This window comes from Pituophis catenifer, unplaced genomic scaffold (assembly GCF_029215685.1).
Source record: "Pituophis catenifer annectens isolate HBS135680 unplaced genomic scaffold, rPitCat1.0.hap2 SCAF_1, whole genome shotgun sequence".
Classification (NCBI taxonomy): domain Eukaryota; kingdom Metazoa; phylum Chordata; class Lepidosauria; order Squamata; family Colubridae; genus Pituophis; species Pituophis catenifer.
Window position 1 is genome coordinate 54,775,132 of NW_027256881.1, and position 14,924 is coordinate 54,790,055.

The window sequence follows — 14,924 nt, forward strand, 5'->3', positions numbered from 1 at the left end:
TCACAGCAGCATCACGTGACGTATCGTGACTTTTCCCCCTTTGCTAAACCGGCCGTGGGCGTGGCCAGCATGTGACGCATCCAGCCCGCAGGCTGCGAGCTTGACAGCCCTGATCTAAAGCATCACTTGAACACCATCAACATTGAAATCACCATCAGTCAATTGCAAAAAGTAACAGTACTTGGAGCAGATCATATCCTGCAATGATACCTTTAACACCATCAAACAACAACATCTTGAGAAGGGCTCTATAGGTGGACCAAAATGCCAAATCCAGTGTAAAATTCTGGCTGACTTTGCAACATAACAACAACAACAATGACTTGTTCAGTTCAGTTGACTGAGTGTCATGTTTAATGAATAAAGATATTATTATTATTATTATTATTATTATTATTATTATTATTATTATTATTATTATTATTATTTCACAAACTGACTACCTACAACGCCATGACCGTGTTGCTAAAATCATTCACTGGAAATTGTGCCAGAAGTTTGGATTTGAGTACAGCAAAAACCACTGGGAACATCAGGTTGAGAAAGTTTTAGAGAATGAGAAACTCAAGATCTTGTGGGACTTTAGGATTCAGACTGACAGGCACTTGGTCCACAACACACCTGACATAACAATAGTTGAAAAGAAAAAAGTATGGTTCATTGACATTGCAATACCTGGTGATGCACGAATTGAAGATAAGCAGCAAGAAAAAATCACAAAGTACCGGGACTTACAAATTGAAGTTGAGCGACTGTGGAAAAAGAAATCGTGTGTTGTCCCGATTGTAATTGGAGCCCTTGGAGCAATACCCAAAGGGCTACCCCGCTATTTAGAAATTCTAAATTTGCCTGACTTGAACATTTTGACTCTACAAAAAACCACCTTACTCAGAACAGCTTACATCCTCCGACGATACCTTAACAGTTCCTAGGTCCTTGGTTAGGACTCGAGCTGCTGAGCTATTAACCAGCCTCAAAGGCTGTGAATCTCACTAAAGATTAACCAATAAATAATAATAATAATATAATTACAAAAGGCAGCTTTACTCACAATAACATCTTACATCTTGTGATGATACCTTTAACACCCTCAAACCTCAACATCTGCCTATTCCAGGTCCTTAGGAAGGACTCGATAGGTTGATAAAAATGCCAAATCCAGTCTGAACATCTGACTGACTGTGCCATGAACCATAATAATAATAGCAACCCCAAAGAGAAAAGGTTGAAAAAATATAAGCATGGTATTGCTAGGAAAATGGGGGGAAATTTGTTATGCAGTTTCTGTTCCTTGTTAAGCAGACTTTTAAAAAAAAAACTGCAATGCTATTTATGACATTTATGTTCTGCATCTCTTGTCAAAGTTACTGCTGAATGGCATATAATTATTTCATGGGAATATAGTTAGAAACAGGTTTTACGCCTTTAAGTCTGCTTTGTACTAATCTAGTGCCCCCCCCCCATGTATTTAATTGTATTTCCAGAATACCTCAAGCCCAAGGGTTTGCCTTTTTATAAATATCAAGACAGCTGCTCCTATGAGCATAGACAGATCAGATTGTGATAATGTTGCAGAGCACCAGTGTGTGATATTTTGTTACTTATTTTAATTTCTAATGCCATATTTCGCATTATTTGTTTTTCCAATGACAGCTTGCATAAACATTTTAAAAACAACGTGTAAAATATAATTTCTAAATCATTTGCATAAAAATACATCGAAATGGAAACAAATGAAATGGGCTAAAAATAAGTAAAGGGATAACAACAAAGAATAATAAAACAGCAGGAGTTAACAGACTCAAATGTGTAATTAAAAACCCATAATGCGGGACTAAGTAGCAAAAAACAGAAACTAAGTTACACGGCTCAGAAGCATTAAAATGTACTATATTTATCACGAAAGGAAAACAAATCCAAATGTCAGGAAAAGTAGATAAAAAACGATAACTCTGCACAATGCTCATTTTCCCATTTTGTTAGGATTACAATTGCTTGTTGACACTGTTCCTTGCAATTTTCTCTTCTGTGTGTATATGAGAAAAAGGAACAGACTGGTATTTATAGGTGTCTACTTTAGCCAACAGGAAAAAAGAATACAAAAATACCATTCAGTGTTCTCTAGATAAACCATACGACTGATCATTCATTTTAGGGGAATGAAAAATCCTTCCATTTCTTAATTTCTCAACCCCTCTTCAGCAGCGACCATAGTGAAAAAGTTCACTAGAAAAAGTTGCTGTATGATCATTTGCTTTGGGAGTTGAGTGAAGCAGACCTCCTGGAAATTTCAGGACCCTGGAGACATCCCCACATAACCCTTAACCACCTTAACAACAAAAGAAGTCCAAAAAAAATCACACTTGGCTCATGAGCATTTCTCCCAAATTCTCTTCTCCTTTGAAACCATTTCTATAGGAAATTCTCTTTTATTATCTTGAATAAGACCCATAGAGGAACAAAAAATGATATCATCACCCATTCACCTTAGGCAGGAGGAAATATAAAGAGCAAGGGGAAAGCATCAAATTATTACAGAAAGATCATTTGTTCTGAGCTCCCTCTAATCTATACCATGCTTAATTCTATTGTACAATTTAGGGACAAGGAATGTACACCAGATATTAGAGCATTAGGTTATTTGTCAAAATTGTCTAGGGGACAGCAATTTGAGTTCCTACATTCCTACATGTCATCCATCCCGTCACCCCCACCCCTGTCACCCCCACCCCTCAGTTTTTTGTTGTTGTTGTTTTTGGCAACACTCAGTTTTGTAGCTGAAAATTGGTGGCATCATAATTCTGAAATAAAAACCATTCAGAAACTTTGCTATAAACTTAAAATCCTACGGTTACTTCATTTCTTAAACTTAGTATAGTCCTAGAGCTCAAGACATAGATTCTCAGACAATTTGTGTTTTCATCATGCCCATTACACCCTAAGGTAAACAAAGATTTGGTCCAATCTGTTCAGTGATGGCTTTCAAGAATTTCCCATTAATGATTTATCTGCACTTTTATTTGGGAAGTAGCAAGAACTGAATCTTGGTTCATCTGAATGGCAAACCTGAATTTTGGCACCCTGTTTTTTCTCCCTTGAAAGTCCTATTTCCAAATGCACCAACTATACATGTGTGCGGGGAACAGGAGATGTTATAAGTTTCCTCATATTAATTATTTCAGTACCAAGCAGTGGTGGTTTTATTACCGGTTCTGTGGATGTGACTTGGTGGGCGTGGCATGGTTGGTGGGTGTGGCTTGGTGGGCATGGCAGGGGAAGGGTACTGTAAAATCTCCATTCCCGCCCCACTCCAGGGGAAGGTTACTGCAAAATCCCAATTTCCTCCCGATCAGCTGGGACTCGAGAGGCAGAGAATAGATGGGGGTGAGGCCAGTCAGAGGTGGTATTTACCGGTTCTCCAAACTACTCAGAATTTCCATTACCGGTTCTCCAGAACTTGTCAGAACCTGCTGAAACCCACCTCTGGTACCAAGGAACACCCCCCCCACACACACACACACACACAAACTAACAGTAGACTTGGTCTAAGAAATTCAATTCCTGAAACAGGCAAATGTGTTTTACTCAGATTTAATATTTTACATGTACTTATACACTAATTAGAGGGCATTTATCTCTCACATACCAATGAGATATAAATTATTTGAATGGATATATTTATAGACAGGGCCATACTCCATGAATCTAACTGGTTCAGTAACATCATATAGATTTCTTCCAGTATGTGTATATCCTAGGACTGCTGTGTAATCTGTACTGTAGATGACCAGAATTAGGTTTAAGAATTTAGGTTTTGTTGCCTTGAGAGAATTGTTGAATGTGTATGTACAACCGTGCATACCATACTACAAAGCCCAAGGAAATGTTTAGTCTTTCTTAGGAAACCTGTACAAACTCTTGATCTCATTCTGATGGTCTGTGCCTTCTAGGGCACTGCAACAAATACTTATGCAAGTTATTTTTCCTTCTGTTGAACTGCAGGTGGTGGAGGCGGCTGGAATGATAACACTTCCTTCCTCTGGTCGGGAAAATCCTTGCTGGAAGGCGCTACCGGAGGAAAATCCTGCCCCCAGGCCATGAAGAAGTGGGGGTGGGAGACAAGAGGGGGTTTCGGAGGGGGTGGAGGGGGGTGCTCCTCAGGTGGAGGAGGCGGAGGATATATAGGTAAAGTGGCTTTGTGTTCAAGGTGTCCCTTTCCCTCCCTTAGTGCTAATACTCAGCAAAATCTTGAAATATTTTTTTCCTATAATTGATATATCTATATTTACCCTGACATCTATCTGTATATTCAATTTTTCATAATGCTGCATATTTATACAGGGTGTCCAAGAATCTGCATGGTTGTATTATAGCAATTTATCCATTGCTAGATTTTAAATTCTGTAGATAACCTTGGCTAAAAGGGAAGGAAGGACAGCTGTGAGGAACTTCTGTTTTTCCAAAGGCAAAAAAAAAGCACGTCACTTTTCACAGCTTGACACTAAGATGTGTCTGGAAAGTGATCCTCAATGTTCTTTGCTTTCCGATTTCAAATTGTCTAATGTCCACTGTGCAAAAAATGGAAATCTACAATTATACAATTATACCTGATTGATTTCAACTATACGTTTTTAGGCTCTTTATTGACAAACAATGAGTTGGAAAAATCGTATGCAGAATTCTTGACCCCTGTGTATATATATATATTGCTAGATGAATATTGTCAAATATATTTTAATGAAAAAAACCCAGAAAAAAATCAACTTTTATGTGTGTGTTATGAAGGCTGGTGTATATCCCCATGGTTTGGATTGAGAGAGAGACATTTATTTGGTATTACTTTGTGGCATTAAATCTCTGCAAATTACACTAGTATCTCTGTCAAATTGCTAAAATACCCCTTGGCATTAGTGCAAGTCCAAATCTGTGGCATAGCCAATATGGCAGAACGTTTGACAAAAGTATTCAAATGCATCCTATTTGGTGAAAAGAAAATGCTCATGAGGACATGCCATCAACCTTCAAGATTCTGCTGCAAATGTTTAAAAGATGGTGATGTTTGCTTTTTGTTCCTTAACATTACAAAAGAGCAAATCACACAAACCATTGGGTGGTATGGATGTGGTGGTGTCAAAGAACTGTTTTCATTAATTTTTTTTTTTTTTACCATGAATATCCTCAGTCCAAAGTTCAAGAGATTAAGCAAATAAATCAGGCCTCTTATCTTCCTTGCAAGTAGATTGCCAAGAAATTTAACAGTGCCACCAGAATAGAAGACTTACAAGAATAGGTCTTAGTACTTATTGGCTGTTAGACACTGCCTAGCTTAAAATGGCCTTCTCAAGGAAAACAAAAATTTTGCCAAAAAAAATTATCTTCAATCACTTTGAGCATCCTGAATCCCACTTTTTCTCACTTATAGGTAAATTATGATACCTTACGTTACTAACACCTTTGACTACAAGTGAGGTAGATGTGGTGACTACCATGTTTGTATTAGATAAATGTTTTAAGTTGATTGTTTGTATACCAGAATGTGAGGACCAGTTCAGGTCCATATCAAAAACATAGCAATCTATGCTGTTCAGAAGAATTTATAGAAAATCCTGTTCTTGGCACATTGTTGAGTGATGCAAATGGTACAGATGACCTTTTACACCAAACTAAAAGCACATTATAGTAACTCTATCATGGTAATCAGCTCTTCAAAAATATATTTGAGAATCTCAGGGGAAACTAATAAATATTTACAGCATTTAATTTAACTGCATACATAAATTACATAAATACATCTAGCACTCTCAAAAGATATTTTGGATTATAATTGCCAATAATCAGGAGAGATGTTATAACCCAAAAGATTTATCAACACTCTCTCATATGTACATACTTTCTCTTGGAAAAAATAGAATGATGTCTCCTCTATGAATATTTAAATTTACCAATGATTTAGTTATGTATTCTACTCTTGAAAAAGCAACTGGGATTGGTTGAATGATTGGTTGGTAGATTGATTGGCTTGAACAAAAATTAGAATAGAGTAGAGTAGAGTAGAGTAGAGTAGAGTAGAGTAGAACAGAACAGAACAGAACAGAACAGAACAGAACAGAACAGAACAACAGAGTTGGAAGGGACCTTGGAGGTCTTTTAGTTCAACCCCCTTCTTAGTCAGGAAACCCTAACCATAAGGTTAAATAAATAAACAATAAGAAATGAATGTACAGTTTCATAACCCAGTTTAACATTGGCTGCCATTTCAGAATGACCATATTTATCCATAAATTTCCATACTGGAGAGGTTGTTGTAGACTAAATAAGCTAATAAAGGAATAGTTACCTAATTATTACTACTTGGTGTGTATAGTTTAACTTTTGCATATCATGATATTTTCAGTCTTTCACTCAAATGGCTGTACGAAGATTATGTTATGCCTTTTTTCCCTAATTTGTCATCTTTTTGGCTAGGACTTTGCCATAATGTTCATCTACTTCATTAATAACCCAAAAGTCTTGTTAAACTGAGATTCTGAATGTTAGAAGCTTAAAAAACCATTAAGCTGCAACCATATGGAATTGATTGGATATTTTGCCAGACGTATGCTTTTTTCTCTGTTAGATGCTTTTTATTTTGTAGTGTTGATCATTGGCATAATTTATTTACCTGCATTTGACAAATACCAAAAAGGTAGCCATGTTGCATGAAAAAATGTTTTGTGTCACCAGAAAGATATATTGTGGCATAAACTTTAGAAGGTCAGACTACTTAATCAGATCTATTCCCACTGGTGATGAATAGATAAAGCATGTTTGAAGTATAAAAAATTCTTGAAAATGAATAAGTACTTTCTAGTGCTCCAAAGTTGAGTTTATACATGTATTCCAATAGGCCAAATGTATGTGTATTAAGTACAAGAATTTTATAAATCTATGGTAGACTAAAATATTCCTTCTTTGATTGTTCAGAGTGAACAATCAAAAGAAAAAGTTACTTAGAGGCCTTGACCTTATTGCTTTGTTATTGGAGAGGGAACTCACAAACCTTCATGTACTTGGAGTTCCTGATCACAAGAGGTTTCTTAAGATGGTCACTTTAATTGAAGTTGGAATACCCAAAGTGAATTATCAAAACATCCCGTGATTTTTGTTCTAAGTGATATCATTTTTAATATGTGGTAACTTATGGTATCTAGTGATCTGTTATCACTATGCCAATAGACCATTATATCTATTGGATTTAATTCTATATTCATTTGTATTCAAAATATAATTTTATCTCTTACACTAATTGGCCTTTTGGCCTCATAATCCCGAAAGATGGTGAGTTATATTTTTTCAACATTCATGAAGATGTATTTATATCAGATTACTCACATAAAGCTCACACACCAAATTATGCTACAATGGATTATTTAGTCTTAAGGTGCCACAAGAGATTTTGTTGCTCTTTGATGTGCATTAGTGGAATCCATATAAAAATTATTTAAGATGTTTTTCAATTCCATAGGGGGCAATGCAGCAGAACAAAATGACCCAGAAATGGATGGAGAGGATGGTGTATCCTTTATTAACAGCCAGTATGGTTCACTCTTTACTCCTGCGTTAAAAGGTATTATTTATTTTATCACATGTACAGATAGAATATCAGCAGTATGTCTTCTGAAACAGCTTAAAAACATTCCATGTTAAATTAGGCATTGTAAAAACCTCTTAGGAAGGTATTAAGTTCTACATTCCTAGAGAACAATCTTTTCTAAGATGATGTTCTCCAGATGTTTTGACTACTATTCCCCTAATACTGAATTATTATTGCCCAGCAAATATTCTGGTTAAGAACTATAGTTCTAACATGACTGGGGCAATACCGTGTTGGGGGAGTGATCTCCAACAGAGATGGGTAGAATCTGGAGCAATTCAAACCAAGTATCTTCCAGTAAAGGTAGAAAAGGGAGTGGGAGTAATTTTGCATCTCCTCTTCTGCATATGTGCATTTGTAGTAAAATCCGTAGATAAAAAGAATCATGTGAAAATATAATTTGGGCATAAATCATATGTGCAAGCAGCAATATTATACTACAACTGAAAATACAGGGCAGCTATTCCTGCTTACCACCCCCGCCCTGCCCCTTCCAATAACCAAAGCTATATGACCATATCAGTTTTGCTGGTAGTTTCACAATTATCCTACTTACTGGTTTTTTATTTAGGGTGAATCTTTGACCTACTACAGGTATTATCCAAATCAATAATTCTTTCATCTACTCTCTAGTGACAGAGGGGCATGGTGAAGTCAGCATTAAGCTATATTTGAACTGCAGTCATTGTGATCATGATATGTGCCACGGAGATTTGAAGACTCAGGAAATTGTCTGCATTTGTGGCTATGGATATGTGTTGGCTAATGATGGTGTCTCTTGCATAGGTAAGACATTGCATAACAAACATTAATTCGTTTGCTCTCTGACTATGTTGGATTACCTTCAATCAGACTCCATTGCTGATTTTGGATTCTGATTACAGCGGCAAAAACAAATTTTTAGGGCAGCTCATTGTGGAAGTTTAATTGATAATTTGTGCAATTGTACTAATTCTAGCTCTCTTGCAAATATTTAGATACTACCTCCACGTGGCACTACATTTTTAAATGTGTGCATCCAAGACATCTTTTTTACTAGTCCAAAAATATGTGGGTCCGTGGTTTTCTACAGATACAGATTTATTTATTTTTTTTTGAATGGGAAAGTAACAGGAAGAGAAGTTGAAAACAACTAATGTGTTGTCATTTTTGTATTTCAGATGAACTGATCCTGCCCACTAAGAATCCTCCTCTTTCTTTGGTCTTGTCAGTAGTGACTTCAGCTCTGGTTGCTGGTCTTATTCTAGCCTTTTCAGCAGTTATGATAGGTGAGTTCTTTGTTCACACCCAATGTATAAATTATCCACACAACTCATTGACTGACTGACTGACCGACTGATTAATTGATTGATTGATTGATTATGTGCCATCAAGTTGGTGTTGACTCTTAGTGACAACGATCTTCTCCAGGATGATCTGTCCCCAAATAGGATCTTCAGAACACCCAATGGTGTATCTATTGCCACTGTAATAGAGCCCATCCATCTTTCTGCTGGACATCAACTTCTCTTTCCTTCCTCTTTTCCCAAGATTATGGGCTACTCGAGGAAGTCTTGGCATAGCACATTCACAATATGTAATTTGAGACTGGTCATTTGTATCTCAAGTGAGGATTCTACATTGATTTTTTCTATGGTTTGTTTGTTTGTTTCCTTTGCTATCTGTGATATTTTCAAGTGTCTTCTCCAACATCAAAATTCAAAAGTGTCGATGCTCTTTGCATTCTACTTTCACACAGTTCAGTTTTGTGGAATATTATACAATAGTCTGCAGTCTGTTAAGTCTCCTTTCTCTGGTATTGTATATAGACTGACCTCTTCCAATCTGTTGACTACTATGTCATTCTCCGCATTTGGCCGCATAAGTTAGAACCTTTACTGATTTTTCTTCCATTGTTTGCCATATTTTTATAGATATTGTATCAATTCCTTTAGCCTTTCACCTTGTTAATGACTGGGATACTGATCTAACATCATCTTTTAGTGCTAGAGGTAAAAAAAAGGAATATATTCTAAGATATCTTGCATATTGATATCTTTACTGTCCAGAATTTTAGTAAACACCTTCCATCTTTGTTTGATCTAATTTAAAGCAATTACTATCTGTCCATTGGCATCCTTTAGTGTACCAATTCCAAGTTGGAACTTTCTCCCTGAGTTTGGAGATCTTTTGGAAGACTCTCCTTGTTTTTTCATGTCTGTTTCCATCTTGAATGTCTTTACAGATGACATTGTACTACTGTTTCTTACCTCTTCTAACAGCACTCTGAAATTCTTTTTTCTTTTTAAGATTTTTGTCTTTCTTGGCTTTGGCTTCTTTTTTTCTCCTTGGCAATTCCCATTGTCTGTTCTGACATGCTGTATGCTTTCTTCTGTTTCTTGATCTTTGGCAGTCTCTCATTCATCCTTAATAACTGCTTTGATTTCATTCCATAGTTCCTATCAATGAGGTTTCCTATCAATGAGATTCAGGACTACAAAACGATTCCTGTTGTTCTTCTTGAAAATGGTGAGTATCTAGTCAAGATCCTATCGTGGAAACTGTCTGGCTTTGTTCTACTACTTTATCTTGACTTGGAACATCCACATGTTTCTCAATTAGTCCCTAGGCACAACATTGCTATTATAACTGAGACTTTCTATCTCTAGATAATCAGGTTTTTGTATAATCCATCTGGTGACTTCCATATATGTAACCATTATTTTGGTTGTTTCAAGAAGTGTTAGCCATACAGAAACAAATCAGTCAGACTGATGAGTCATTCTCCTACTTTTTTCTGTTTCCTAGGCTATATAGACCTATTTTTCCTCCTTACTATTTCTAACTTTGGATTTCAGTCTCTCCAACCACAAGGAGACATCTTGCTTGCATATGTTCTGTTGATTCTAGCTTAAACTTGACCATAAAATTCATCAACCACCTCTTCTTCTGCATCAGTGGTTGGGACATAAACTTGAATAATCAATATGCCAAATCTAATTGATATCATTTGGGCATTGACTGCATTGTACCATGTACTGTCTTTGTTATATCTTTCTGGACCATGAAAGCGGTGCTGATTCTTCTTTGTTTTTCACATCCTGAGTAATAAACAATATGGACTTCTGACTGAAAGTATCCAATTCCAATCCATTTCAATTAGTTCACACCTAAGATGACAGTCTCTGGTAGATACACTTCATCTTCCATTGTGCAGAGTTTTCACATGGTCAAGTTTCTTACATTCCACATTTCCACTGTGATTTTGCAATTGTAACATCAGATATTTTTCTGCATGCAACATCAGCAACTAGACATCCCTAAAGCTTTACTATAACTGCATAAGCACCATTATTACTCTGAAAAATCCTCAGTTGTTCCTCAGTAATATGGTGAATACCAGCTGACTCAAGGACCATCATTTGGCACTATACTGTCAGTTATTTTATTTTGTATATCTGTATGGTTTACAGGAGTGTATTTATAATTGCCTTCTCCCATCCTGTATGCAATGGATGCCTTTGCAATTGTTACTAAATAATCATTTGTCTTCCTGCTTACTTTAACTAGTCACCTGGAATGATGTTCATAGCTTGGGTGACCCTATTGGGAGTCTATATTCTTGGCATACATTCCTGGTGTTCTTTACTTATCCCTTCCTGGAACATATACTTACCCCTGCCACAATAAGGCAGCAAAGCAGGATTTAAGGAGGCAGAGACGTTTCCTCCTATGTATCAACTGTGTAACCTGGTGCCCTCAAGGCAAACTAGGAATATGGCTAGGCTTGGTAATATTTCTGTGATCCCAATGCATTTCAATGGCACAAGGTTGGTAGAGCTGCTTCATTGACTAAATGACATGAAAAAGTATTTATTTCAATTATTTTAAATATTGATGCAAGTTAGATGCCATTGCATCTGCCCTTTGGAACATCTTAACACCCCCGCCCCCAAATAAGGTCATCTCCAGCCCTCCTCATCTTCCATGAGAGCTTAAGGAACTTGTCTAGGGGCTCTAATGGAAGGATTTCATATTGGGGGTGGCCGATAGATTAGCATCTTTTTAGCTAGGTTGATTTTTGTATAATATTGTATTTATATTATTCAGTTTTATACAAGTCTATATTTTAATATTGTAAGATGCTCAGAGTTAGGGTGCAGTAAGATAGGTGGCCAATGAATTTTATAAATAAATAATTAGAAGCAGATTGTTTTCAGGAAGATTCAACCTTGATTGCCATTTATTCTAGGATGCTGCCTTATGCCGAAACAAATCAGTACAATGCATATGTTCTACCACTGAGCCATGGCTCTTCTGGTTTCACATATAGAAAATTCAATAGTCAGCAGGCTTTTAAATGAGATTGATAACATATGCATTGTTTCTTTGGCGGGCACCATATTATTCATGCAGTACATTCAGTAAGCTATTTGATGTGTTTATGTATGAGCTATGTTCATGATTTCATGTCAGCTACCTTTAGGAATGTATGATAGAAGCAGCAGCATCGTTGGAAGTAAAATTGTGAATAATTGTCTTAAAACCTTTCAGATATATTCTTCACTGCGATCCTTATAACATTATGCAGAACAGGCCAGCTCTTTGATTCTTATTATTGTGGCTGGGAAGGTGAGAATAAGCAATAAAGATTTGATTAGGATCATTTTATGAATTCATTAGAGAGGCAAGATTCAAACCTGGAAAAATATGGTCTTGTTATTTTGAACCCCAGAATATGATTCCAGGACTAGATCGTGCCTGCGACCTGATAGACAGTCATTTCTTCTCCAAACAGCCAATATATTAGATGTAAATTTCTGGAGTCAGAGCAAATACAATAATTAATAGATACGCTTTAATTACCTTTTTAGAAATTAAAAAAACCCACTATATGTGTGTGTACAGATTGCTATATTTTCTAGCTGCTCCCCACCCCCTTCTCCATCCCAAAGACATTAGCTTCTTATACTCTCATTACAAGATTTTGAATGAATATTTTATTTGACTTTTAAAAGCCATCATCCCTGTATTGGGAGAAATTATAATTGGTTTCTCAAATCCTGTCCTACATCTTGCACACAGCCTAGTAATTTATCTGTTGAAACAGAAATAATGTCACTGCAGCAAAATCTACAACACAGCACAGGGTTAAACTTCTCAGAATCAAGAACGTGCTGTGGGAAATTTTGTGCCCAGTTCCAATTACTCTTTTAAAGTAACTTTTTACATGTCCAATTAATTTTGATCTACACTCTACCTCTCCACCATTCCCACCCACCCCATACAGCATGTATTGCTCCCACAGGATTTTGAAAGGTTAGAACAGAGACTAGCTGAAGTCTGAAGTCCATATAAAGTTATTTATTTCCTTTTTTAAAAAAAACTTTAAGGGCTTTGCAAAGGCAAAATAATATTGGAAAACTAGCAATGAAGATAGGCTCTAAAATATATATTTTTAAAAAATACTGACATTATTTACACGTATGTCCTTATTTTGTGTTTTGTATGAATCATCTCAAAGTTCAGATGAGAAAATATGAAAATTGTAGAAGGGGGTTCAATTCAAACCTTGCAGGTATTGTCTGTTCTCACAAAGCAGAAATACCATTTCAGTTTTGCTAGCAGGGGAGAATGCTTTTTAGCGAAGGACATGGTTTATTCATCCTGCAACAGATTTGCATCATTTTAAGGCTGTTTTATTATTCAGAAGAGACCAAGTTTATAATGTTAGTGATAGTTAATATCTCCTATTAACCTGATAAACATATAAAGGTATCTAGGGCCCAATACAATTTTGAGACTATCTTGGGAACAATCGTTAAATAATGGGAATGATAAGCATTAAAAATTTTAACTGCACTGCAAGACAGACAGACAGCATCATCTTATCCTAAGTACTCCAGGACTGTATATACCGTATTTTTCAGAGTATAAGACGCACCCTTTTTCCCCCTAAAAGAGGCTGAAAATTTGGGTGGTTCTTATACTCCAAATGTAGCTTTTTCAAAGTTTTCTTTCAGCCCTAGCGAGGCACTAGCGAGGCGCTAGCGATCTTCCCAGCTTTGCCTGCTCCCTCGACTCTCCGCTGTGTTCCACTGTGCTCTAACGAGGTGCTAGCAAGTGAAGCGATCTCCATGCTTTGCTCCGACTCTCTTTAGAAGCTTTTTTTCAGCCCTAACGAGGCGCTAGCCGAGTGAAGCAATCTCCCCGTGCTTTGCCTGCTTTTCTCATTGCTGCTTCCTCTCAGCTGTGCCTTAGAAGCACAGGGGATCCCCAAGCAGGAGATAAAAAACCAGCAAACTAATGTGCTGAAGCTGACCAGACTAAGGACAATAGCCAGATGAATACCTGGTAGGCAGATTTTTTTTTCCTAGTTTTCTCCCCAAAAACTAAGCTGCGTCGTATACTCTGAAAAATACAGTAGATACTCCTCGATGTAGGACCACAATTGAGCCCAAAATTTATGTTGTTAACTGAGACATTTGTTAAGTCAGCTTTACCCCATTTTATGACCTTTCTTGCCACTGTTGTTAAGTGAATCATTACAGTTCATAAGTTAGTAACCCAGTTGTTAAATGATTCTGACTTTGCTTGTCAGAAGGTTGCAAAAGGTGATTTCATGATCTTGGGACACAGCAACTGTCATAAAAATGAACCAGTTGCCAAGCATCTGAATTTTGATCACATGGTCATAGAGAGGCTACAAAGGTTGTAACTGTGGAAAAACAGTCATGAGTCACATTTTTCAGTGCTGTTGTAACTAAATGAACTGTTGTAAGTCAAGAACTATCTGTACAGTAAGTACCATATTTTTCAGAGTATATGACACATCTTTTTCCCCCAAAAAAGAGGGTGAAAATCTGGGTGCGTCTTATACTCTGAATGTAGCACCACCCAGCCTCTCAAACGGAGGTTTCAGAGGCTGAAAAAAGCCTCTAAAACAAAACTTCAGAAAAAAAGCCTCCACACAGAGCTTCAGAAAAAAAGCCTCTGAAATGAAGCTTCAAAAAAAAAGCCTCCAAACAGAGCTTCAGAAAAAAAGCCTCTGAAACGAAGCTTCAAAAAAAAGCCTCCGAAACAAAGTTTCAGAAAAAAAGCTTCTGAAATTTCATTTTGGAGGCTTTCAGAGGCAGAAAAAAAAGTTTTTTCTGAAACAGAGTTTCAGAAGTTTCAGAGGCTGAAAAAAAAGCAAGGCACAGAGCTCACAACCAACGAACCTGTTGCTAAAATTCACGTCTGGAACAGCTGATTGGGGGGTATTCCGTGAGGCCAATCCACCCACCAATCAGCTTTTTTCTTATTTTCCTCT

The 14,924-nt window shown here is 36.8% G+C and overlaps 1 protein-coding gene across 1 annotated transcript in view; it reads left to right on the forward strand.

Moving 5' to 3' along the window:
* Positions 1-14,924, forward strand: part of ALK (ALK receptor tyrosine kinase) — a 650,975-nt gene that overhangs the window by 610,642 nt on the left and 25,409 nt on the right. Inside the window, exons 16-19 of the mRNA XM_070957560.1 lie at positions 4,003-4,185; positions 7,505-7,606; positions 8,267-8,419; positions 8,794-8,901. Of these exons, the coding sequence (XP_070813661.1) occupies positions 4,003-4,185; positions 7,505-7,606; positions 8,267-8,419; positions 8,794-8,901 (546 nt within the window). The remainder of the gene's footprint in view (positions 1-4,002; positions 4,186-7,504; positions 7,607-8,266; positions 8,420-8,793; positions 8,902-14,924) is intronic.